Genomic DNA, 25454 nt, shown 5'->3' on the forward strand with positions numbered 1-25454 from the left:
TTACGAAATTCAACTTGATAATTATTAAGAATTGACTAATATTTATCAAATTATTGCACATATTTTCAACAAATAAAAAATCTTTAATTATCATATTTTCAAGGGTAATCTAAGTATTACCCATGCTTACCCTTAGCACTGTCTCCATAAGTGATCATGGGTCCTTCATAGTTGACTAAGTTTGATAGGAGTTTGGCTTGAACAGTCATGTGTCTTGAACATACATTATCCAGGTACCAAACTGAATTTTTCAGTTCTTCTCGTTCATTGTTCTAAATAAACAAATTAAATCAGCCCTAACATATTTGAGTCCAAACGAGATTAATCACATGGGAATCCACACTGGGATCAATTTCATAGCCTTACCTCGCTTTTTTGGAAGGGTTGTGCAGAAACATGTGCATGCAATGCTTGGCATTTATGTGAAATGGAATGTTGTTTAATCTCTCTGTCATCATTGGTTCGCATGTTTCTCTTTTGAACAGGCTTGAAATTGCCGTATTGATAGAGTTTATTCATTTTGAGTTGTGTCTTGCCTCACTGAATCTGTGATCAGAGCAATTGGGCTTGAGAATTGAACTCTCTAGTGTCTACCCAATACCAAACCTTTACCTTTGTTCATTAGTTCAACAGGTTTCTCAACTTGATCAGTTGGCTTCTGTTGTTCATATATCGTACTGGACTTTACGAAGTGAATGTATTTCTCTTTGAACATATTTAGTTTTGATTGGCTACTGACGTCAGTAAGATTGCTATCATTACCACTGAAGCTGAGACCAGTTTTGTCTCCTTAGGGCTTGTGCATTCCTTGCATTAACTCAAGACTTAATGGAGACTTATCACAAATGTTAATCAGTTCAACTAGTTTCTTATTCTTAGAAATATGATGCTAATGATCATTCAATATTCCTTCATTCTCAAATTTCAACTTTGCATTTCGGTCTTTAGACCTAATACCTCACATGACTATTCTCTTTTAGGCTCAACATCATTGTCATTTTGGCTTGCTTGATGTGCTTTCACTTACTAAAATGATTGAGAAAGTCTCTTATACTATATTACCATGTCATTGAGTGCAATGATGATATCATTTCGTTTAAATCATTTGATATAATGCCAAACACCACATGACAGGTTGATTCCAGCACAATATCAGCCATAAGGCATTGTACTACCACTCATCACTTTCACTAGTGGAGCACTCTGACTCTGATGAGTCAGTATCAAAGTCAGCCCTCTTTACTTTGCTATGTTTTGAGCATAACCTTGATTTCCTTTCTTTCTAAATGACCCCCAGTTAGGTTTGGACTTTTTTTTCTTCTGCTAAAGTCAACCTTCTTTGTCAGTTGGCCTCTCTCATCCTTTTTTATCTTGGGACAGTCGGCTATGAAATATCAAACCTTCTCACAGTTGAAACATGTGTTGTCCTCACTTATGAACTCTTTCTTGTGATGATTGTGTCTGCTTGTGTGGGGACCCGAACCTAATTCGTCTTCTTAATCATTATTAAGAATCAATATAGCAATTAAGAAATGTGGGACATAAATTATTATTTTTTTAAAATTCAAGTGCGGAAACGTAATGTATTCGATCTAATATACATGTCAAAATAAAGGTTAAAGGTACAAGTCTTGTACAACATTTATTTATTTCCACTAAAGTTTCATCACTATATCAAGTACTGAAACCACTCTACTCTAAGTCCGGATCTCCATGCTAAATTCTGAATCTCTCTTTCTCTTCCTGATCCCGATCATGTCCCACCTGTTGTCATGCACAAATACAAACAAGACAACAGCCGGATAACTCTGGTGAGAATTATATTCTCAGTATAAACCAAGTGGCATGCATTCTTTATAAACAGATACTGTTAGAGTAGGTGCACGTCGAGCCAAGTGTTGGCCGAGTGTTCACAATGAAACTCTATGTAAAAACGATCTTTATTTTAATAATATTTGAAATTATTGTTTTGGCACATCTTTATCTGTATATCCATGCTAGTTGCATAGATAAAGCCCTTGAATATACAAATAGTAGAAAGAATATGAGATTCTCATATGATGAGTATCATGAAACTCATATTTGCAATACTATAAATTCTAAATAGTTCCTAGTCGATTCAGCCGCCGCTAAGAAGGATATAGGCCGCTCGAGTTCGAGACTAGTATCTGCGATGTGAGTACCATGTTTCATTAGTAGGGGACATCGTGATGTCCGAGCATGCAGATAGGTGCTCCTGGTAGAGTGCACTGAACAACCCTCCATAAAGAACTTTCCAAGTGGTTCTCACTTATCGAGTGGAAACGTCCTAGTTTATGGTTGTACACCATTAGTCCTTATGACCCGGGACAACATTGAGACTCTATGTGCTAGCATTACACTTTGACTTGTTTACCGACTCTCAAGGGGTCATCAGGTGGCAAGGTTGGGTGTTTTGTCGAAACATATAGGAGTCGATGCATTGTAGTCAGGGATTCACCGCTTACCTTCGTGTATTGATATCCTATGTGTATGTAGTATGAAATCTCTGATCAGAGTATGGTGGAAATTAAGAAAGGGGTTTCTTAGGTTACATCATCGATGCAAATACAACATGACACGTAGTATCGATTCATTGACAACTCTCGATATACCAATGGTTGTCAAATCGTTCGGTATATATGAGTTGAAGGGACCTTACTGTACGCTAACCATAATTGAATGGTTCTTGCAGGCACTATCATTTGATACCTAGGGAATCATGTAAGCAATGTTGCTAGGCATTTAACATGATTGGTTGGGTACTATCAGACTTGAGTTCTGACGTTTTTATTATCAAGGAGTTGATAAGTAAGAATGGAGCAATTGCGGTATGCTCAAATAAGGACATGTTTAGTCCGAATCACATGGAGATGTGAATCCACGGCTAGTTGTATCAATGAACCATTGAGGATCACACAAGTGCTAACATTCTAAATCCCGTCGAGAAGTAAAATAGTTCAATGTGTTGAACGGCTTATAAAGGAATTTATAAGCGTAATGAAAAATAGAAGTATGACTTCTATAAGGAGAATGTAACTTTTAATTTGATAAAGTGTTCCTAAATTAAAAGTTAGTCAAATAAATAATGTATTTGAAAATTGTGATTTTCATAAACATTATTATGGACTTAATTAAATTAATTCAAGTGTTGAATTAATTAAACACTAGTGGACCTAGTAGAGTCCAAATAATTAAATTAATTCAAATTTTGAATTAATTAAATAACATTGGGCCTTGTAGAGCCCAATTAGAAATAATTATTAAACTAGTGGACTTGAGTAATATCAAGTAAAGTTTAAATGGACTCAAATGTGTTTGAGACATTTAAATAAAAGTCCATGGGCCATGTAATTGTTACAAGCCCAAATAGAATGTGCATGGGAAGGTGAAGAGTTGGGAGACAACTCTTTCCATGTCCAAGGCATGACATGCTTTTGGGACACCACAACCTTTTTCCAAACACAAAAAAAGTCTCCCCTTCTCTCCTAGGACACACCATGGACGAAATTTGAAGCTCCCTCTCCTCCATTTTTGCTTCTTCAATTGTTGATGAAAACACACTTCTCAAAGAAAAATTCTCTAATTTTTCTAGTGCAAAATTAGAGTGGATCTAACTTGTTAGTGGTGGATCTAATTTGAAGAAAGGAGTCCAAAAGAAAGGTGAAGCTTGTAGATTGTCTATCTTCAAGAGCAAAGTTTTTTACAACTTAGTTGGAGCCAAAATCAATCCTTGTGATTGATAGGTAATTTTCTAAAACACCATATGTATGACATATTTCATGTTTTAGTATTTGTTACACATTCTAGGCATGAGGTGTTCGAATTTCTTGTTGAAAAACAAATTTTGAAAATTCCGTTGTGCATTTGAACACCTTATTCGATCCCCTTTCAAGTGGTATCATGAGCCAAGGATACTATTTTGTGTAGCTTATACATGATATTATATTGAGATCGATTTCTAACCGCATGAGATGATTTGTTGCAAAGAATTCAAGGCCGAATTGGGGCAGATTTTGGGCAGCAAGTTTCTACCCATTTCGGGCAGCTTGGGCCGCCCGAGGGGCTGCCCGAACAGCCCCCTCCTTCAAAAATAAAAAAAAATTTGTTAAGTTGACCGGAATCCGGCGATGAAGCTCCGGCGACGGCGATGACGTCTAGGGTTTCCAAAAGTGTTTTGGAATATCTAAGTGTCATGGGCCTTGAGGTTGTTGGGCCATTAGATGGCTAATACAATTTGTGAAATTTAAATGGGCCAAAATGTTTTTGGTGAAAAATTAGTTTTTGGGCCCTTAAGTTTAAATCTACAAAAGTTGTACATATTATCTCATGAAATAAATAATTGAAGTTGGACTTTAATTATTTATAGTAAATGGTGATTTACAAGAAATTCGGTTATAAATAAATTAATTAGAAAGTACACAAAGGAGTTTGTATACTTTGTTAGTTTAGTTTATAATCGTGGCGGTTAGTGATTGGATCAAGATATATAATATTGGATCAATTATTGTGATAATTAATTGATGGTATATGGTATGTGATATTATGCATGAAGGATGATCAAAAGCCCAAGCCCAATTTGCTAGGTGTATGCTAGGATATTTTGTGTTGAATGATTGTAATAATTATCAAATTTAAAGTGGGCTTAGTTTATGGCCCGTTCCCACCCCATGAGATGTATCCATATTTTCCATGGATATTTATTTGTAAATATTAGTATAGTTGAAGATCAAGATTGGAAGATGGTGGCCTGATGATTATGAAGATCGAAGACATGTAAATATTGGAAGCATATGTTATAGTGGCATTTGCATCCCATGCATTTCCCTAGGATTGGACCTAGGCCCGTGCTTAGCTCACACGGGCCATTAGTTTTGGGGCGATTGATCATCCTTGTTTTGTTTACTGTTTATAATATATGCATGATATGTTATAAATAATGAGTATGTGCGTTATTATTATGATAATAACAAAGTTTCATGAATTCGGAAAACAAACGATCAAACATGGCGAGCTTTTAAATAAAATTAATGATAAAACCGTTCAAAATTAAAAACCCTCATTTTGAATAAGATTCAAAATTAATATCAAGCCAGAAAAAGGGAAATATAAATTTGTTTATAATTTCCATGTCTTCCATCAACAATGGGTGTATGATGAACGCTACCCGTGCTCGGGGCTCGGCTCATATTATTGGGGGGGGCCTGGGTGCCGGAAAGCTGTGACATCCATTAAAATGGTGATGTGAACTACGTGGAACTCCCATGATTTCGGCTCATATTATTTAGGGAACTCATGGCGACCGTCCATTAAGGTTCAACATCGATGGGTAAGGCTTGACACGTAAAGATGAACGACGTCATATTATTGAGTCCTAATCAAACGTGAGACAAAAGTTTACGTAGAGGGTTGCATGATGATGCAATTGGAAACTACCTTTTAGGAATTGTGATTGGCTGATATTATTCGGGATCATAATTCGCTAATTGGACTTTGCGTACCTACTGAGGAAAGGAGTTTCCCGTTTTCAATAGAGGGTAGTGAAAATGTCAAAACAGTGGGAATAAAAATTTATGAAGTAAAAGTCCATACTTCATATCTTACTAAATATTTTAAAATAGTCATTAACATTTATCTGTTTTACTTTTCAATACTTTTTGACAATGTCTTAGATTCGCAATTCGCTATATGTAATACTCTACAAACACGTATTAACCGGACCTAATTACCTCAATTGGCTAAGAAATCTGAAAATCGTCTTGAATTTGGAAAGGATAGCGAATGCACTTACTAAGTCGTCCCTTGTTGAGGCTCCGACTGACTGCACTCCTGAGGAATTGCAGACTTACAAGGAATGGTGTGACCATGACTTGAAAGCCAAGTTTTAAATGTAGGCTTCTATGAATGATAAGAAGTCGGTTCTTTATGTGGGTTCTTCATCTGGTACGAATATTGATCAATGTGGGAAGGGAAAGAAGTGTTCTTTCCAACGTCCCAAGAAGAATGTGCCCTTGAAGAGGCTAGCTCCAAGTCCTGTTGTGGCAGCCATACCAGTCAAGGCTGACAAGACTGTTGAGATTTGTCATCACTGCAAGAAGCCTGGACATTGGAGGCGTAATTGCAGGGAATATATTGCCCAGAAGAGTTCTGGAAACAGTATGTTCTATATTGAAATAAACATTTCAATTAACTCTACTTCTTGGGTATTTGATACCGGCTGTGGCTCACCTCTCTGTAATTAGTTATAGATGATGGGATGAAGTAGAAAACTTAGGAAAGGTGAGACCTTCTTGAGGTTGGCCAATGTAGCAAGAGTTGCTGCCAAGGCCGTGGGAAATGTTTACTTATTGTTGAACAATGATTTTAAGTTGATTTTAAGAGATGTTTTGTTTGTACCTGATTTGGTGAAAAACATTATTTCCATTTCTATGCTTGATAAAAATGGATATTCTTGTTTATTTAGCAAAGGTGTTTGCAACATTTACAGGAATGAATGTTTAATTGGTACTGAAAAACTTGAAAACGATCTCTATAACTTAAAATTGAAAGATATTCCACTAAACAATGTCCAACCAATAACAACAACAAACAAGTGAAAACAAGATACTCTAAATTCGGCACAGTTATGGCATGCTCGATTAGGACATATTTCCCTAAGAAGGATGAACAAGCTATTTGGAGTATGCATGTTTGATATGTCTGATATTAATGCTCTCACGACATGTGAATCCTGTCTGAAAAGAAAGATGACCAAAATTCTCTTTAAGGGCCATATGGAGCGAGCCAAAGGCTTATTGGATTTGATCCATACCGATGTGTGCGGTCCGCTTAGAATCACCACTAAGCATTGACATGCCTACTTCATCACCTTTATCGATGACTTTTCGAGGTATGGGTATGTGTATTTTATGAAATACAAGTATGAAGCCTTTGAAAGGTTCAATGAATTCAGATGTGAAGTAGAGAAACAGTTGGGACGAAGCATCAAGACACTTCGATCGGATCGAGGTGGTGAGTACTTGAGTGCCGAGTTCCAAGAGTATCTTAGGGAGAATGGGATTCTCTGGCAGTGGACTCCGCCCGGTACACCGCAGTTGAATGGTGTTTCGGAACGTCGTAACCGGAATTTGATGGACATGGTTCGGTCTATGATGGGGTTCACAGAGTTGCCGCCATCCTTTTGGCGATATACGCTTGAGACAGCGGCACTGTTGTTGAACAATGTCCATTCAAAGGCAGTTGATAAGACATCATATGAGATATGGATGGGTAAGCCACCCAAATATTCTTATCTTAGAATATGGGGGTGCCTTGCTTATGTGAAGCAGGTAGTGGGAGATAAATTGGATAGTCGATCCATTTTATGTTAATTTGTGGGATATCCAAAGAATTCGTTTGGATACTACTTCTATCATCCCCAAGAAACAAAAGTGTTTGTTTCTAGGAATGCAACTTTTTGGAAAAAGGAATTTCTATTGGATAGAAAATGTGAGATAATAGAACTCGAAGAGGTTCGAGAGACACCCACAGTTATAGAACCCACACCCGAAGAGCCAAGAGAGGATATACAAGCTCCTAGATAATCCGAGAGAGTCTCAAGACCACCTATGAGGTTTGGTCTGCTTCTTGAAGAGGGCCATGATGAGCCTAACCATGGATGTGATCCAAGGACCTTCAAGGAAGCGTTATCTGATGCCGATTAATCCAAGTGGCTTGAAGCGATGGAATCTTAGATGAATTCCATGCATTCGAACCAAGTGTGGAATCTCGTGGATCCATCTGAGGGAATTGTTCCCATAGGGTGTAAATGGACTTACAAGAGGAAACTTTGGGCGGATGGGAAGGTATTGACCTTCAATGCGCGATTGGTAGCAAAAGGATATACTCAAATACAAGGAGTTGACTTTGAGGAAACCTTTTCTCCAGTTGCAATTTTCAAGTCCATAAGGATATTACTAGCCATAGCTGCATGGTATGACAATGAGATATGACATATGGATTTCAAGACAGCCTTTCTTAATGGGGATATCAAGGAAGAGATTTACATGTCTCAACCTGAATGGCTTACATCTGTCGGAAGTGAGCATATGGTATGCAAACTTCAGAAATCTATTTATAGTCTAAGGCAGACATCTAGGAGTTGGAACCTTAGATTCGATAGTACAATCAAAGAGTTTGGTTTTACTAAGAATCCTGAGGAACCATGTGTGTATAAGAAGGTTAGTGGGAGTGCTGTGACATTCCTGGTGCTTTACGTTGATGACATTCTACTCATTGGGAATGATGTAGGAATGTTGCAATCAACTAAGATATGGTTAGCGAGTAAGTTCTCGATGCAGTACTTGGGTGAAACATCTTTTGTATTGGGAATACAGATCTATAGAGATAGATAAAAAAAGATTGATTGGTCTCACCCAGTCCACATACATTGATATCATCGTGAAGCGGTTCTCGATGGATGAGTCCAAGAGAGGACATCTACCAATGTGTCATGGCGTGTCCCTATCCAAGTTTATGTCTCCCAAGACTGATGCAGAGATAGCGGCGATGACAAGCATTCCTTATGCATCTCTGATTGGTAGCATCATGTATGGGATGATATCTACACGTCCTGACGTGACTTTCGCAATAAGTGTAGTGAGTAGATATCAATCGAACCCTGGTCTTCCACACTGGAAAGCTGTGAAAGACATCCTCAAGTATTTGAGAAGGACCAATAAGTTGTTCTTGGTCTATGAGGATGGAGAACTGAAATTGGAAGGCTATACCGACTCTAGCTTCCAAAGCGATATCGATGACTCGAAGTCAACCTCTGGGTTTGTATTCATGCTCAATAGTGCTGTTGTCTCTTGGAAGAGTTCCAAGCAAGACAATACTGCGGATTCCAGCACAGAGGCCGAATACATTGCTGCATCAGATGTGGCAAGGGAGGCTGTTTGGATAAAGAATTTCGTCCAAGAGTTGGGCGTCATTCCTAATGGAGTTGCTCATGTCCCGGTGTTTTGTGAAAACATGGGAGCTATAGCTCAAGCAAAGGAGCCCAGGTCTCATCAGAAGTCCAAACACGTATTGAGAAAATACCACATCCTTGGAGAGATTGTGGAAAGAGGAGAAGTGTCTTTTGACATAGTCGGCTCCGCAGATAATGTTGCTGATTCATTAACTAAGCCTTTACCTGGACCATTATTCGAGATGCATCGCGAATCGATGGGTTTGAAGCATATGGGTAGTTGGCTCTAGTGCAAGTGGAGATTGTTAGAGTAGGTGCACGTCGAGCCAAGTGTTGGCCGAGTGTTCACAATGAAACTCTATGTATAAACAGTCTTTATTTTAATAATATTTGAATTTATCATTTTGGCACTTCTTTATCTGTATACACATGTAGTTGCATAGATAAAGTCCTTGAATGTACAAATAGTAGAAAGAATATGAGATGCTCATATGATGAGTATCATGAAACTCATATTTGGAATATTGTATATTCTAAACAGTTCCTAGTCGATTCAGCCGCCGCTAAGAAGGATATTGGCCGCTAGAGTTTGAGACTAGTATCTGCGATGTGAGTACCATGTTTCCTTGGTAGGGGACATTGTGATGTCCGAACATGCAGATAGGTGCTCCTTGTAGAGTGCATTGAACAACCCTCCATAAAGACATTCCAAGTGGTTCTCACTTATCGAGTTGAAAAGTCCTAGTTTATGGTTGTACACCATTAGTCCTTATGACCCGGGACAACATTGAGGCTCTATGTGCTAGCAATATACTTTAACTTGTTTACCGACTCTCAAGGGGTCATCAGGTGGCAAGGTTGGGTGTTTTGTCGAAACATATAGGAGTCGATGCATTGTAGTCGGGGATTCACCGCTTACCTTCGGGTATGGATATCTTATGTGTATGTAGTATGAAATCTCTGATCAGAGTATGGTGGTAATTAAGAAAGAGGTTTCTTAGATTACACCATCGATGCAACTACAACATGACACATAGTATCGATTCATTTACAACTCTCAATATACCAATGGTTGTCGAATCGGTCGGGATATATGAGTTGAAGAGACCGTACTATACTCTAACCATAATTGAATGGTTATTGCAGGCACTATCATTTGATACCTACGGAATCATGTAAGCAATGCTGCTAGGCGTTTAACATAATTGGTTGGGTACTATAAGACTTGAGTTATGACGTTCTTATTATCAAGGAGTTGATAAGTAAGAATGGAGCAATTGGGGTATGCTCAAATAAGGACATGTTTAGTACAAATCACATGGAGATGTGAACCCGCGGCTAGTTGTATCAATGAACCATTGAGGGTCACACAAGTGCTAACTTTCTAGATCCCGTTGAGAAGTAAAATAGTTCAATGTGTTGCACGGCTTATAAAGGAGTTTATAAGTGTAAGGAAAAATAGAAGTATGAATTCTATAAGGAGAATGTAACTTTTAATTTGAGAAAGTGTACCTAAATTAAAAGTTGGCCAAATAAGTAATGTATTTGAAAATTGTGATTTTCATAAACATTATTAAGGACTTAATTAAATTAATTCAAGTGTTGAATTAATTAAATACTAGTGGACCTAGTAGAGTCCAAATAATTAAATTAATTCAAAAATTTTGAATTAATTAAATAACATTGGGCCTTGTAGAGCCCAATTAGAAATAATTATTAAACTAGTGGACTTGAGTAATATCAAGTAAAGTTTAAATGGACTCAAATGTGTTTGATACATTTAAATAAAAATCCATGGGCTTTGTAATTAATACAAGCCCAAATAGAATGTGCATGAGGAGGTGAAGAGTTGGGAGACAACTTTTTCCATGTCCAAGGCATGGCATGCTTTTGAGACATCACAACCTTTTTCCAAACACAAGAAAAGTCTCCCCTTCTCTCCTAGGACACACCATGGACGAAATTTGAAGCTCCCTCTCCTCCATTTTTGCTTCTTCAATTGTTGATGAAAGCACACACTTCTCAAAGAAAAATGCTCTAATTTTTCTAGTGCAAAATTAGAGTGGATCTACCTTGTTAGTGGTGGACCTAATTTGAAGAAAGGAGTCCAAAAGAAAGGTGAAGCTTGTAGATTGTCTACCTTCAAGAGCTAAGTTGTTTACAACTTAGTTGGAGTCAAAATCAATCCTTGTGATTGATAGGTAATTTTCTAAAACACCCTATGTATGACATATTTCATGTTTTAGTATTTGCTACACATTCTAGGCATGAGGTGTTCGAATTTCTTGTTGAAAAATGATGAAACTTAAAATTAATAATTTATTATATGTTAAAAACTTGTATTTAAATTTTATGTTTCATTAAAATTTTAAAATTAAGTTATTTTATTATTGTTTGTTTATATTTAAATGTTTTACTAAATATGTTTTATTTTCAGGTTTTCTACGTGTTGGTAAAATAATGATAACTCAAGCTAGAAAATTCAAATGGAGATGATTCAAACATGTTTGGAATCCTTGAGAAATTATCTACAACTTTGCAGAAGACATGATTGCCTAAAAAGTTCATTAAGATAATCAAATTGTGCAATACCAAAAGGAGGACAAATATATTTTTACTATGACCAGCATATAGTAAAAAATTCATAACTATTTCAATATTTATCCAAATGAGGTGAATCAGGTGGCGAAATTCATCTACAGAAAATTCTCCACATTTTCGTCGTTTTGAGCAGAGTCAAATTCGGTGATTAAAGTCGTGAAATAAGGTATTGAAAGAAGGGACATGGAATTGGAGTTGGAGGAGACAAAGACTACTATTACAATTACATAGCATTAATAAAATTTTTGACCCTTTCTCTCATTTGGCCTATAAATAGAGGCCTTGTGCTAGCTTGAGAATCATTCTATCTCATTGTAAAATATAGTGTGAGTGTGTATCAAAGTTCTAAGTTCCAATATATTTTCTTTCATGTTCTCAACTATGAGTGATATTTTAGTGTTGATCAAAAGTAAACTTATGGCAAGCTAAATCTATTATTTCAAGGTGAAGAGGATGCATTCTTGGTGAAGTAAGATTGTTTATATTTTGTATATTCTTTCTTTATTTCTTTTCATTTAGCTAACTTATTTTTATTGTAGGTATAAAAATGAATTATTTTTTGTTATCAATTTACATCAAATGCTTGATACCATTAAAGTGGTTATCTTGATTTGTTGTTTAATTTTGATACAAAAAATATTTTGTAATGCCCGAAAATTTGATTATTGTAATTTGATATGATTTATTGATGATGAATTGAGGTGAGCATAGCCGGGCCATTCCGAACTCAGATTTGGGCAAAGAATATGGAAAGCCAAGATGTGGGCCGAAAGTGTTGCGCCAGGGCGGAAGTCTTTGTCCGCCCGAGCGCCAATGAGTGAATAAGGAAGTCGAACACTTCGCGCCCGGGCAGAAGTTTTTATCCGCCCGAGCGCGATTTTTTAATGGATGAGGGCCGAGAGTTCTCCGCCCGAGCGGAAACTCTTGTCTGCCCGAGCGCGAGACGTGCGGCACAAATGACTGTGCCACGTTTTGTACATGCATGGTGTATATATATATATGTAATCAACCGATCCTTTCTTCAGATTTAAGGTAAAGAATTGGAGAAAGGAAGCTTAAGGTTCTTTCGAGGGAGAAATTGAACGTTACGTGAAATCTGGCCGTTAGATTTTGAATCCGACTTCGGTACTGTGTTTCTATCAACACAGGCTACAATTGGACGTAAGTTTTGTTACGTGTAGACATGATTTGAAATTATGATATTGTCAGAACTGAATATGAATCAGATATGATGTTTCTACTACCGTAGATATCGTATAATTGAAGTCAGGCTGAAGAACAGATTGTTTATGTATTTGTTATGATTTTTGGAGTCGATTTGACTGAAATTTCATATCAGAATTGTATTGTTATTGAGATTATGACTGGTATTGTTATTGATTACGAAGTCTGATATTATATCTGTGATGTTTAGACTGACGGGGTTATCGAGATAGTATCGTTATGCCGTTGAAACATCAGTTAAATTAGATTGTTCAGATTTAGATTTGATTTCGATTGTATTACAAGATCGTTGATATAAATCAGATTGTATTTTGTTCAGATATTGATCAGATTATGTACTGAGTTGAGTATTGATCAGAACAGATTGGGAATTGAGTTATTCATTGATACTATGTATTCGATATTGTCTTTTCAGATCGGATATGGACAGATTTGAATACAGGTCATCGTCTTCGTCAGACAGGGAAGACAAAGGTATAATTCATGTGATATCTGGGAAGATACAACTTAAATCAGATCTCATTTGAGTTTCCCAATAAAATCACATACTTGATTATTGTTTATCTTCTGATATGATTATGATTTGTTTATAGACTTTATATTCAAATCTTTTGGAAATGAGCATGCTTTGTTTACACATTGTTATACATTGCATTTGAGATAGGAAAGTTTGACAGATAGTCAGACTTCTAGACGTTCGGTGTATCGTTACGTAGGAGCAGACACCCTCCTATTGTAGATTACTCGATACAGCTCAGACCGAAGTCTAGGAATAAGACGTACAGTCACCCCGATTGGGAGGGTAGGTGACAGCCATTGACGTCTTATTCACACCGGGATCCCTAGAGTTATAGTTGAGTCGAGTCTAGACATGATTTGACTAGAACTGCATGTGTTTATGGATATGGTTTCATAGACTATGAAACCCATGTGTATTGCTTTCAGTTATGACAGCATGTTTATATGATTTGATTTAAATTGCATGTTTATCTGAATGGAGTTGCATGCTTATTTTGATTTGATTTCATAGATTATGAAATCTATTACTTTTGAATATGATCATGATAGCATGTTTTAAGATTTAGATTGTTTCTATACATTCTTACCATGTTTTATACTGGGATTTATTCTCACCGGAGTTATCCGGCTGTTGTCTTGTTTTGTATGTGTGCATGACAACAGGTGGGGCATGATCGGGGTCGAGAAGATGACGAGAGAAGACGAGTTTAGCGTGGTGATTCCGGACTTACTGTAGATTTGGTTTATTACTTGAACTTAGTAACCGAACCTTAGACTTAGATTGTACAGTATTGTACTTTTATACTGAAATGTATTTTATACTGAGATGTATATTATTTAGATTCCATTACGTTCCGCATTTACATTTTAAAAAGAAAAATTTTTAGACCCTGTTTTATCTTAATTGATAATTAAATCCCAAGAGAAGATTAAGAAAAAGATCAGCGTCCGGGTCTCCACATATTTCATCACTTATTATTATATATATAGATATATATATGTATATAATAATATCATAATATTTCATTTAGACGATAGTGTGGCTCTGCCGGTTGTTTTAAATGAAATATTATGATTTAATACTAACATCTAACAATCTAACATTTACTTTATCGCAACTAACTTTTATTTTTCGCATCTAACTTTTACTTTCTCGCAACTAACTTTTACTTTTCAGCAACTAACATTTACTTTATCGTAACTAACTTTTACTTTATTGCAATTAACTTATTAAATCAATATATTTCATTTAGGCAATAGCGTGGCTCTGCCGGTTGTTCTAAATGAATTATAATGATTTAATCTAACATTTACTTTATGCAATTATTTATATAGTTATAATTATAATCATAGGTACCATATATAAAATATCGGTTAATTCGGTATTTTCTATGGTGGGAACTATTTTATATTATGTATGTGTTTAATTTTCTTGGAACCATTATTTATGGTGGTTTTTTTTTTTTGTTTTACTTTTAGTTAAACAATATTATATAAACCAAGAATAAATCCTCAAGCCTTGACAAAATTTATAATTTGTAAACTTCATTATTGCATTTGGTAATCTATAAATTAATAAATTTAAACTCAAAATAACCTCTCTGTGGATCGATCTCGTACTTACGAAATATATTACTTGCAGACAACTTACACTTGGGTGAATTATTATTTAAGTAGTAGCAAGTTTTTGGCGCCGTTGCCGCGGAGGTATAAATTAAGTTTATATTTGTTAAATATGTTTTATTTATAAGTATTGTAATGCCCAAGAATTATCGTTGATAAAAAGGAAATTGAAGATTTCTTGAGCATGCAGGACCGCACCCGCGGTCTGGGAAGTCCCGCACCCGAGGTGGCACAAGAAATGAGATATTTCTACAGTAGCAGTGGCGCATATGCGCGGAAAGAAGGGGCGCATATGCGCGACACCTACAGTAGCGTCGGCGCATATGCGCTGAAAGAAGCGGCGCATATGCGCGACATATCCAGAAGCTGTGGCGCACATGCGCGAGTTCAGGCGCGCATATGCGCGGAAATTCCAGAACCTCTCGGCAATGTCTCCTCGCGCATATGCGCGCTTCATCTCGCGCATATGCGCCAAGGGTTCTGGAGTTGCCGCGCATATGCGCGCCTGAACTCGCGCATGTGCGCCACAGCTTCTGGATATGTCGCGCATATGCGCCGCTTCTTTCCGCGCATATGCGCCGACGCTACTGTAGGTGTCGCGCATATGCGCCACTTCTTTCCGCGCATATGCGCCACTGCTACTGTAGAAATATCTCATTTCGTGTGCCACCGCGGGTGCGGGACTTCCCAGACCGCGGGTGCGGTCCTGAATGCTCAAGAAATCTTCAATTTCCTTTTTATCAACGATAATTCTTGGGCATTACAAGTATTGTGTTGTTTTTTTTTTTGTATGAGTATTTGGAGTCGAAAAAAAAGTGGTAGACTTATTCGAGTTTCTGAAAATAATTTAAACATGGATGATAATTAAAATAATCAAGATAATGATAATAATAATAATAATAATAACAATAATAATAATAATAATAATAATAATAATCAAGAACATGATCAATTCAGAACACTTACGCACCATATGAACCCTATTAGAACTAGTGCCCCATCTTGTTTAGTTTTTCCTCCGGATGCATCTAATTTGAACTTTAAACCTCAAATTATTCAACTTTTACCAAATTTTCATGGCTTGGATTCTGAAAATCCATATTTGCATCTAAGAGAATTTGAGGAAGTTTGTAACACTTATAATGATCAAAATTGTATCATGGATATAGTTCGATTAAAGCTTTTCCATTTTTCTTTAATAGATAAAGCTAAAACATGGCTACAAAATTTAAGATCAAGTTCAATAAGATCATGGGAAGAAATGCAACAACAATTTCTCAAAAAGTTTTTCTCTTCCCATAGAACAAACTCTTTTAAAAGACAAATTACAACTTTTTCTCAAAAACAAGGAGAAACGTTTTATCAATATTGGGATAGATATAAAGAATTACTTAATACATGCCCACATCATGGTTTTGAAACATGTAGAATAGTTTCTCACTTTTATGAAGGTCTAATACCTAAAGATAGGCAAATGATAGAATTCATGTGTAATGGAACTTTTGAAGATAAAAACCCAAATGAAGCTATGGAATATCTGGATTCATTAGCAAAAAATGCTCAAAATTGGGATAATATAGGCACAATAGAACCACCAACAACTAAAAACAATAATTCAACAAATGGGGGTGGTATCTATAATCTTAAAGATGATATAGATATTCAAGCTAAACTTGCATCTTTAGCAAGAAAAATTGAGTCATTAGAAACGAAAAAGAGTGGTCAACTAAAAAGTATTCAAGAAATTGTTTGTCATATATGTGATACATATGATCATGCTACAAAAGATTGTCCAACATTACCTTCATTTAAAGAATGTCTCCATGAACAAGCAAATTATGTTAACAATTACAAAAAACCAATACTAGATCCTTTTTCACCATCATATAATCCTGGATGGAAAAATCATCCTAATTTTAGTTGGAGGAATGATAATAATGCACAACCGTCACAACAATATTTTCAAAATAACCAAAATCATCAAGGTTATATTCCTTATGTTACACCTCCAAGAAAAAACTTTGAAGATGTAATTCATGCATTTATCCAAAAACAAGAGTCTATCAATATTCAAAACAGTCAATCTATGAGTGATTTGAAAGAAACTCTTGCAAAATTTGCATCTGCACTTAATATTCATGAAAAAGGAAAATTTCCATCTCAACCTCAACCTAATCCTAAAAATCAAAATCAAGAATTAAAAAATGAAAAAATTGATCAAATAAAATCTGTTATTACCCTTAGAAGTGGTAAAATAGTTAATGATCCATATAGTAATGAAAACAAGGATCATTTAAAATCAAAGAGTAAGGATGATAATCCTGATACTTTTGAGAATGATGATACCTTAAATTTTAAGAATAATATGGTGAATGATAAATCATTTGAAATAGTAAATAAGTCAAATAAACCTCCACCATTTTCTCATGCATTAACAAATCATAAAAAACAAAAAAAATGATTCTGATATCTATGATGTTTTTAAACAAGTGAAGATAAATATTCCATTATTAGATGCTATTAAACAAGTACCTTCTTATGCAAAATTTTTAAAAGATTTATGTACTGTGAAGAGAAAATTGCATGTGAAGAAAAAAGCATTCCTGGCTGAACAAGTAAGTTCTATTCTTCAAAATAATTCTAGTTTAAAATATAAAGATCTTGGTTGTCCAACAATTTCATGTATTATTGGAGAAAATAAAATTAAAAAAGCTTTGTTGGATTTGGGAGCAAGTGTGAATTTACTTCCTTATTCAGTTTATGAAAAACTTAATTTAGGAGAATTAAAACCCACTTCTGTTACTCTTTTACTGGCGGATAGGTCAATCAAAATACCTAGAGGTATTGTAGAAGATGTGTTGGTTCAAGTTGATAAATTTATATATCTTGTAGATTTTATTGTTTTGGATACACAACCAATAGAAGTACATAATGAAATTCCAGTAATATTGGGACGACCATTTCTAGCAACTTCAAATGCTTTAATTAATTGTCGAAATGGAATAATGAAATTGTCTTTTGGAAATATGACTCTAGAACTTAATGTGTTCAATTTATGTAAACAACCAAGTATTAATGAAAATGAATATGATAATGAAATTGAAACAATTGTGGAAGAAAATATACAAGAAAAAAACTTAAATCAACAATCTGAAGTTTTTTCAATAGAAAGTTTCGAGTCTAAAACTAATTTTAAAGAAGATGTTAATACAAAACTTGAATTAAAAGTTTTACCATCAGAAATGAAATATGTATTTCTTGGTGAAAATAAAACATTTCCTGTTGTAATTTCTTCCACTCTTTTGCCAAATCAAGAAGAAGATTTGATTGAATTACTTAAAAAATATAAAAATGCAATTGGATGGACTTTGAAAGATATAAAAGGTATGAATCCTTTAATTTGTACACATAAAATTCACTTGGAAGAAAATGCTAAAACATATTAACAACCACAAAGAAGGTTAAATCCACATATGAAGGAAGTTGTTAAGAATGAAGTATTAAAACTATTAGACGCTGGAATTATCTATCCAATTTCAGATAGTAAATGGGTAAGTCCAACACAAGTAGTACCTAAAAAGTCAGGCATCACTGTTATAAAAAATGAAAAGGGAGAGTTATTACAAGCTAGGATTCCATCTAGTTGGCGTATGTGTATTGATTATAGAAAATTAAATGATGCAACTAGAAAAGATCATTTCCACTACTTTTAGATCAAATTCTAGAAAAAGTAGCAGGAAATTCTTATTACTGTTTTCTTGATGGGTATTCGGGGTATTATCAAATATCTATATCTTAGAAGATCAAGAAAAAACTACTTTTACTTGTCCTTTCGGAACTTTTGCATTTAAAAGAATGCCATTTGGTTTATGTAATGCTCCGGCTACTTTTCAAAGATGCATGTTAAGTATTTTCAGTAATATGATTGAAGAATATGTAGAAGTTTTTATGGATGATATAACTGTTTTTGGAAACTCATTTGAAAATTGTCTTAAAAATCTAGAAGAAGTATTAAAAAGATGTGAAGAAAAAATCTTGTTTTAAATTGAGAAAAATGTCATTATATGGTCAAATCTGGGATTGTTTTAGGACATGTGATATCTGAAAAAGGAATTGAAGTTGATAAAGCCAAAGTTGATGTTATTGCTAATTTAACATCACCAAAAACGGTTAAAGAAGTTCGATCATTTTTGGGTCATGCAGGATTTTATAGAAGGTTTATAAAAAATTTCAGCATAATATCTAAACCAATTTCTAATCTTTTAACAAAAGATACACAATTTGAAAGGACTCAAAAATGTGAAAATGCTTTTAAGAAAATTATTAATCTTTTAGTTACATCACCTATTTTACAACCTCCAGATTGGTCTTTACCATTTGAATTAATGTGTGATGCAAGTGATTATGCTATAAGAGCTGTGTTAGGACAAAGAAAAGAAGGAAAACCTTACGCAATCTATTATGCTAGTCGAACCTTAAATAGTGCCCAAATAAATTATTCAACTATTGAAAAAGAATTACTTTCAGTAGTGTTCGCATTAGATAAGTTTCGATCTTATTTAATTGGTTTTACTACTATTGTTTACACCGATCATTCTGCCATAAAATATTTATCAAATAAACAAGATGCTAAGCCAAGATTAATACGGTGGATTTTATTGTTACAAGAATTTGATATTATAATTAAAGATAAAAAAAGAAAAGAAAATGTTGTATCCGATCATTTATCTAGAATAATGACTGAATCATCTCATAATTAAAATACCAATAAATGAAAATTTTCCAGATGATCAGTTGTTTTATGCTACTATTATGCCATGGTTTGCTAACATTGTAAATTTTCTTGTGACAAATAAAATGCCTTCTCATTGGACTTCACAGGATAAGAATAAATTCTTGATAGAAGTTAAAAAATTTTATTGGGATGATCCTTACTTATTTAAGTATTGTCCTGACCAAATTTTTCGACGATGCATACCCGACAATGAAGTAAGTAATGTTATTAAATTTTGTCATTCTGAAGCATGTGGAGGTCATTTTTCATCCAATAAAACAGCTACAAAAATCTTACAATGTGGATTTTATTGGCCGTCTTTATTCAAAGACACGCATTTATTTTGCAAATCTTGTGAAAACTGTCAGAAGATGGGATCAATTTCAAAACGAAACATGATGCCTTTAAATCCAATCATAATTATTGAAATATTTGATAGTTGGGGGATAGATTTTATGGGTCCACTTCCATTATCTTTTGGATATACGTACATTTTAGTCGGTGTTGATTATGTTTCAAAATGGATTGGTAAGTCCAACACAAGTAGTACCTAAAAAGTCAGGCATCACTGTTATAAAAAATGAAAAGGGAGAGTTATTACAAGCTAGGATTCCATCTAGTTGGCGTCTGTGTATTGATTATAGAAAATTAAATGATCCAACTAGAAAAGATCATTTCCACTACTTTTAGATCAAATTCTAGAAAAAGTAGCAGGAAATTCTTATTACTGTTTTCTTGATGGGTATTCGGGGTATTATCAAATACCTATATCATTAGAAGATCAAGAAAAAACTACTTTTACTTGTCCTTTCGGAACTTTTGCATTTAAAAGAATGCCATTTGGTTTATGTAATGCTCCGGCTACATTTCAAAGATGCATGTTAAGTATTTTCAGTAATATGATTGAAGAATATGTAGAAGTTTTTATGGATGATATAACTGTTTTTGGAAACTCATTTGAAAATTGTCTTAAAAATCTAGAAGAAGTATTAAAAAGATGTGAAGAAAAAATCTTGTTTTAAATTGAGAAAAATGTCATTATATGGTCAAATCTGGGATTGTTTTAGGACATGTGATATCTAAAAAAGGAATTGAAGTTGATAAAGCCAAAGTTGATGTTATTGCTAATTTAACATCACCAAAAACGGTTAAAGAAGTTCGATCATTTTTGGGTCATTCAGGATTTTATAGAAGGTTTATAAAAAATTTCAGCATAATATCTAAACCAATTTCTAATCTTTTAAAAAAAGATACACAATTTGAAAGGACTCAAAAATGTGAAAATGCTTTTAAGAAAATTATTAATCTTTTAGTTACATCACCTATTTTACAACCTCCAGATTGGTCTTTACCATTTGAATTAATGTGTGATGCAAGTGATTATGCTATAAGAGCTGTGTTAGGACAAAGAAAAGAAGGAAAACCTTACGCAATCTATTATGCTAGTCGAACCTTAAATAGTGCCCAAATAAATTATTCAACTATTGAAAAAGAATTACTTTCAGTAGTGTTTGCATTAGATAAGTTTCGATCTTATTTAATTGGTTTTACTACTATTGTTTACACCGATCATTCTGCCATAAAATATTTATCAAATAAACAAGATGCTAAGCCAAGATTAATACGGTGGATTTTATTGTTACAAGAATTTGATATTATAATTAAAGATAAAAAAGGAAAAGAAAATGTTGTAGCCGATCATTTATCTAGAATAATGACTGAATCATCTCATAATTAAAATACCAATAAATGAAAATTTTCCAGATGATCAGTTGTTTTATGCTACTATTATGCCATGGTTTGCTAACATTGTAAATTTTCTTGTGACAAATAAAATGCCTTCTCATTGGAATTCACAGGATAAGAATAAATTCTTGATAGAAGTTAAAAAATTTTATTGGGATGATCCTTACTTATTTAAGTATTGTCCTGACCAAATTTTTCGACGATGCATACCCGACAATGAAGTAAGTAATGTTATTAAATTTTGTCATTCTGAAGCATGTGGAGGTCATTTTTCATCCAATAAAACAGCTACAAAAATCTTACAATGTGGATTTTATTGGCCGTCTTTATTCAAAGACACGCATTTATTTTGCAAATCTTGTGAAAACTGTCAGAAGATGGGATCAATTTCAAAACGAAACATGATGCCTTTAAATCCAATCATAATTATTGAAATATTTGATAGTTGGGGGATAGATTTTATGGATCCACTTCCATTATCTTTTGGATATATGTACATTTTAGTCGGTGTTGATTATGTTTCAAAATGGATTGAAGCAATTGCATGTAGAACTAATGATCATAAAATTGTTATAAAATTTTTAAAAGAAAATATTTTTAGCCGATTTGGAATACCTAGAGCAATAATTAGTGATGGGGGAAGTCATTTTATAAATAAATCATTTTCTTCTTTGTTAAGAAAATATGGCATTACACATAAAGTTTCTACCCCATATCATCCTCAAAGTAATGGTCAAGTTGAAATTGCAAATATAGAAATAAAACAAATTTTAGAAAAAACAGTTAATCCAAATCGAAAAGATTGGTCTTTAAGATTAACTAATGCATTGTGGGCATATAGAACTGCATTCAAAACATCATTAGGGATGTCACCATATAGGTTAGTTTTTGGTAAGCATTGTCATTTACCGGTTGAACTTGAACATAAAGCTTATTGGGCAATTAAAGCATTTAATATTAATTTAGATGATGCATCTAAATTAAGAAAATTGCAAATAAATGAACTTGAAGAATTAAGAAATGATGCATATGAAAATTCAAAGATTTATAAAAATAAAACTAAAGTCTTTCATGATAAAAATATTATGAGAAAGTCATTTGAAATTGGACAAAAAGTTTTGCTTTATAATTCTCGTTTGCATTTATTTTCAGGTAAACTAAGATCGAGGTGGTCAGGACCATTTATAGTCAAATTTGTTTATCCTCATGGTGCTGTTGATATTGAAAATCCTAAAAATAATGACGTGTTTAAAGTTAATGGGCAAAGACTTAAGCCTTTTATAGAAAATGAAATTCTTAATGATGAGTTTATGCCTTTATATGATCCACAATAGTTGTTTGATATTTTCATTTTGTTTTGCAGATTCTAGTTCATTTCCCGATTAAGTGGCGGATAACGGTACTCCGTGAGTGTTTAAGTCGGTTTCTTCAGTTTTCCCAAAATAATTGAAATATATATAATAATAATATTAATATGGATGCGTGTATTATGAATCTTCGTAAATATTTTGCTTGTTTACCTGATAATGCGTTGAAAAAAATTTATAAAGCTAGATGTGAGCGGCTTAGGTTGATGATGTCATATGGCATACCGAATGTATCCGTTTGATAATTGAAGCAAAAGTCCGATTGGTTGGGGAAGCAAGTGAATTAATAATAAGACATATGCCAGGATTTGGTAAAAGCACATATGCTAAAAAGCGAAGAGCTAAACGTATAGGTGGATGTTATAAATGTGCAAGGTGGACTTGTAATGGGAAATGCAAAAATGTTGGAATGACATCAATGAATAGAGAAGATAAAATTTTATTCATTAAGAATGGTCTGAGTAAAGAGCCTTTGGATAATTTTCTAGAGGTTCTTGATACGCATTCTAGTGAGTACGTGCAAAATGAACTTCTTAAACTATGGTGGCAATTTCAACAGGAGGAATATCAATATGGACGGTGGAATCAGCCTTACAAAGATCCTACTGTAGTAACGCATATCTATTTAGATAAGTAAATATATATACACAATTTCGTCTTGGGAATCTGACGTTAAAAGACCCTGTTTGCCAATTTATAAGAAAATTGGATGGGAAGCATATCCTCGACTCATAGAAGGCCTTGAAGCCGTTACTGAACGTAAAATCAGAGGAAGATGTGAGCCACAATCACAACTACGCTGTATATATTTGTTTTAATTTTGTCATTTATATTTTCTTTTAATAATAATAATTTCCTGTTCAAATATTGACTTTTGGCATGTTACGCTTATAAATTCATATGTTGTGATCTAACAGTTACAGAAAACATATTTCTCAACATGTCAACGTCCACGGTAAGTAAAATAAAAAATATTTGTGTATTTTGTGGATCTAGTGCAGGAAAAGATTCAATTTATGAAGATGTAGCAGAAAATCTTGGAATAACACTTGCTAAAAAAAAGATTCATTTGGTATATGGTGGTGGTGAAGTTGGCCTCATGAGAAAAGTTGCAAAAGCTGCGCATGCAGGTGGAAGTGAAGTTTTAGGCATTATTCCGATTACCTCAGCCAATCTTACAGGACCAACAATAGGAGAAGAAATGAAAGTGGACAACATGTATGAACGAATTACTCAAATGATTGAACATTCAGATGCTTTCATTGCTTTGCCAGGAGGTTTCGGTACTTTGGAAGAAATATTTCATACTGTTTGTTGGGCACAATTAAATATCCACAGTAAGCCAATTGGTTTGTTAAATGTTAACAATTATTATGATAAACTGTTATCGTTTCTTGATGATGTTGTGGAACAGAGATTTATTTCATTAGCTTCGCGAAGGATGTTAGTTTCTGCTACAAGTGAAGGTGAACTTATTGATTTAATGCAAGGATTTAGTCATGAACCAGATCCATTCTTATCTCAACTTAATTGGCCAACATACAAGAGTAAGAAAAGAAAATTCATGTGATGCTAAACTTGTGATTCAACGGTATGTTTTAATGTTTTTCTTTAAGGTATGAATAATTTTTTCTTCTCTTCTTAGTTTTTTTTATTATATAAAAATAAAAATATGTAGTAATAATAATAATACTTTTTAGTTCAATGTCGAGTAAGGTGTCAGTAAAATGCACCTGAGACGCATTAGTTAATAATTATCGGAAAATCACAATACACTAGATTTTAATATTCATTATATTCAAATTACAGATTACAAGAAAAATTAGTTTTTCATATGTACCAATTTATATATATATATTTTTTTGACAATTAATATAAAATGTATAATAGATGTGGTTATTTATTTATATATACATATTTATATTTTTGTGTGTTTTCAAATAAAATAATTTCTAAAATTTTTATGAGAATATAGTTAAAAGATATGGTTTGTATGGTTGTTAACATGTATAATTGAAAGAAATCTTGTTGTAAAAGTATAATATATGCTCACACATCTTTTGTGAGTAAGTGGTGAGAATGAGAAAACAATTAATAAACTTTTATTGATTATTGAAAAATAGTTAATTACAAGAATATAAATACCTTTTAAAAAAAATATTTATTGAAAAAAAAAAAAAGAAGTAAATAAATAACGGACTGCAAAGTACTTCATTCATTGTAATTTTTTCTTGATTTGATTGATTTACTATCAATATATTCTAAAAACATCAATCAAATGTGTTAAAAAAAAAAACAAACAAACAAAAAGATTTGTTTGTGCTAGATAAATTTCAAAGGTAGTCGGATGTATCCGTTATATGAATGTTTATATATATATACATAGATATTTATGGTAGAATGTATGGATAAAATTTTTTATGTTATTGTAAAACTTTGCAGTCACGTTATTGAGAAAAAAAAATAGAAAGAAAAAAAAAAGAAAAGAAAAAAAAGGGGGATTTTATTCTTTGTAAATTTTCCTATTTTGTTTTCAATATTAGTTTTCTAATTGTCTGCTTTAATACTTAGCTTTTTTCGATGAGAGTTAATATTCATTCCAACTCTATGAGTGAAAACTAGCTATTTATTA

General features: G+C 33.6%; 1 protein-coding gene, 1 non-coding gene and 1 pseudogene across 2 annotated transcripts; 2 read left to right on the plus strand and 1 right to left on the minus strand.

Moving 5' to 3' along the window:
* Positions 1 to 16240: 16240 nt before the first annotated feature.
* LOC140835567 (small nucleolar RNA R71) lies at positions 16241 to 16351 on the minus strand. The gene has a single exon (XR_012118891.1). It is a non-coding gene; the product is annotated as a small nucleolar RNA R71 (small nucleolar RNA).
* Positions 16352 to 16409: 58 nt separating this feature from the next.
* On the plus strand, positions 16410 to 23637 carry LOC140833339 (uncharacterized; annotated as a pseudogene).
* A 125-nt stretch (positions 23638 to 23762) lies between these two features.
* Positions 23763 to 24392, plus strand: LOC140835323 (cytokinin riboside 5'-monophosphate phosphoribohydrolase LOG3-like). Its single transcript, XM_073200816.1, has one exon. It carries the CDS (start codon positions 23763 to 23765, stop codon positions 24390 to 24392), a length of 630 nt encoding a protein of 209 aa, XP_073056917.1.
* The last annotated feature ends 1062 nt before the right edge of the window (positions 24393 to 25454 follow it).

Source organism: Primulina eburnea, chromosome 6 (assembly GCF_022965805.1).
Source record: "Primulina eburnea isolate SZY01 chromosome 6, ASM2296580v1, whole genome shotgun sequence".
Classification (NCBI taxonomy): Eukaryota; Viridiplantae; Streptophyta; class Magnoliopsida; order Lamiales; family Gesneriaceae; genus Primulina; species Primulina eburnea.

Excerpts from the sequence above, each read along its gene's own strand:
- LOC140835323 (XM_073200816.1), top strand. The coding sequence starts at position 23,763 with ATGTCAACGTCCACGGTAAGTAAAATAAAAAATATTTGTGTATTTTGT.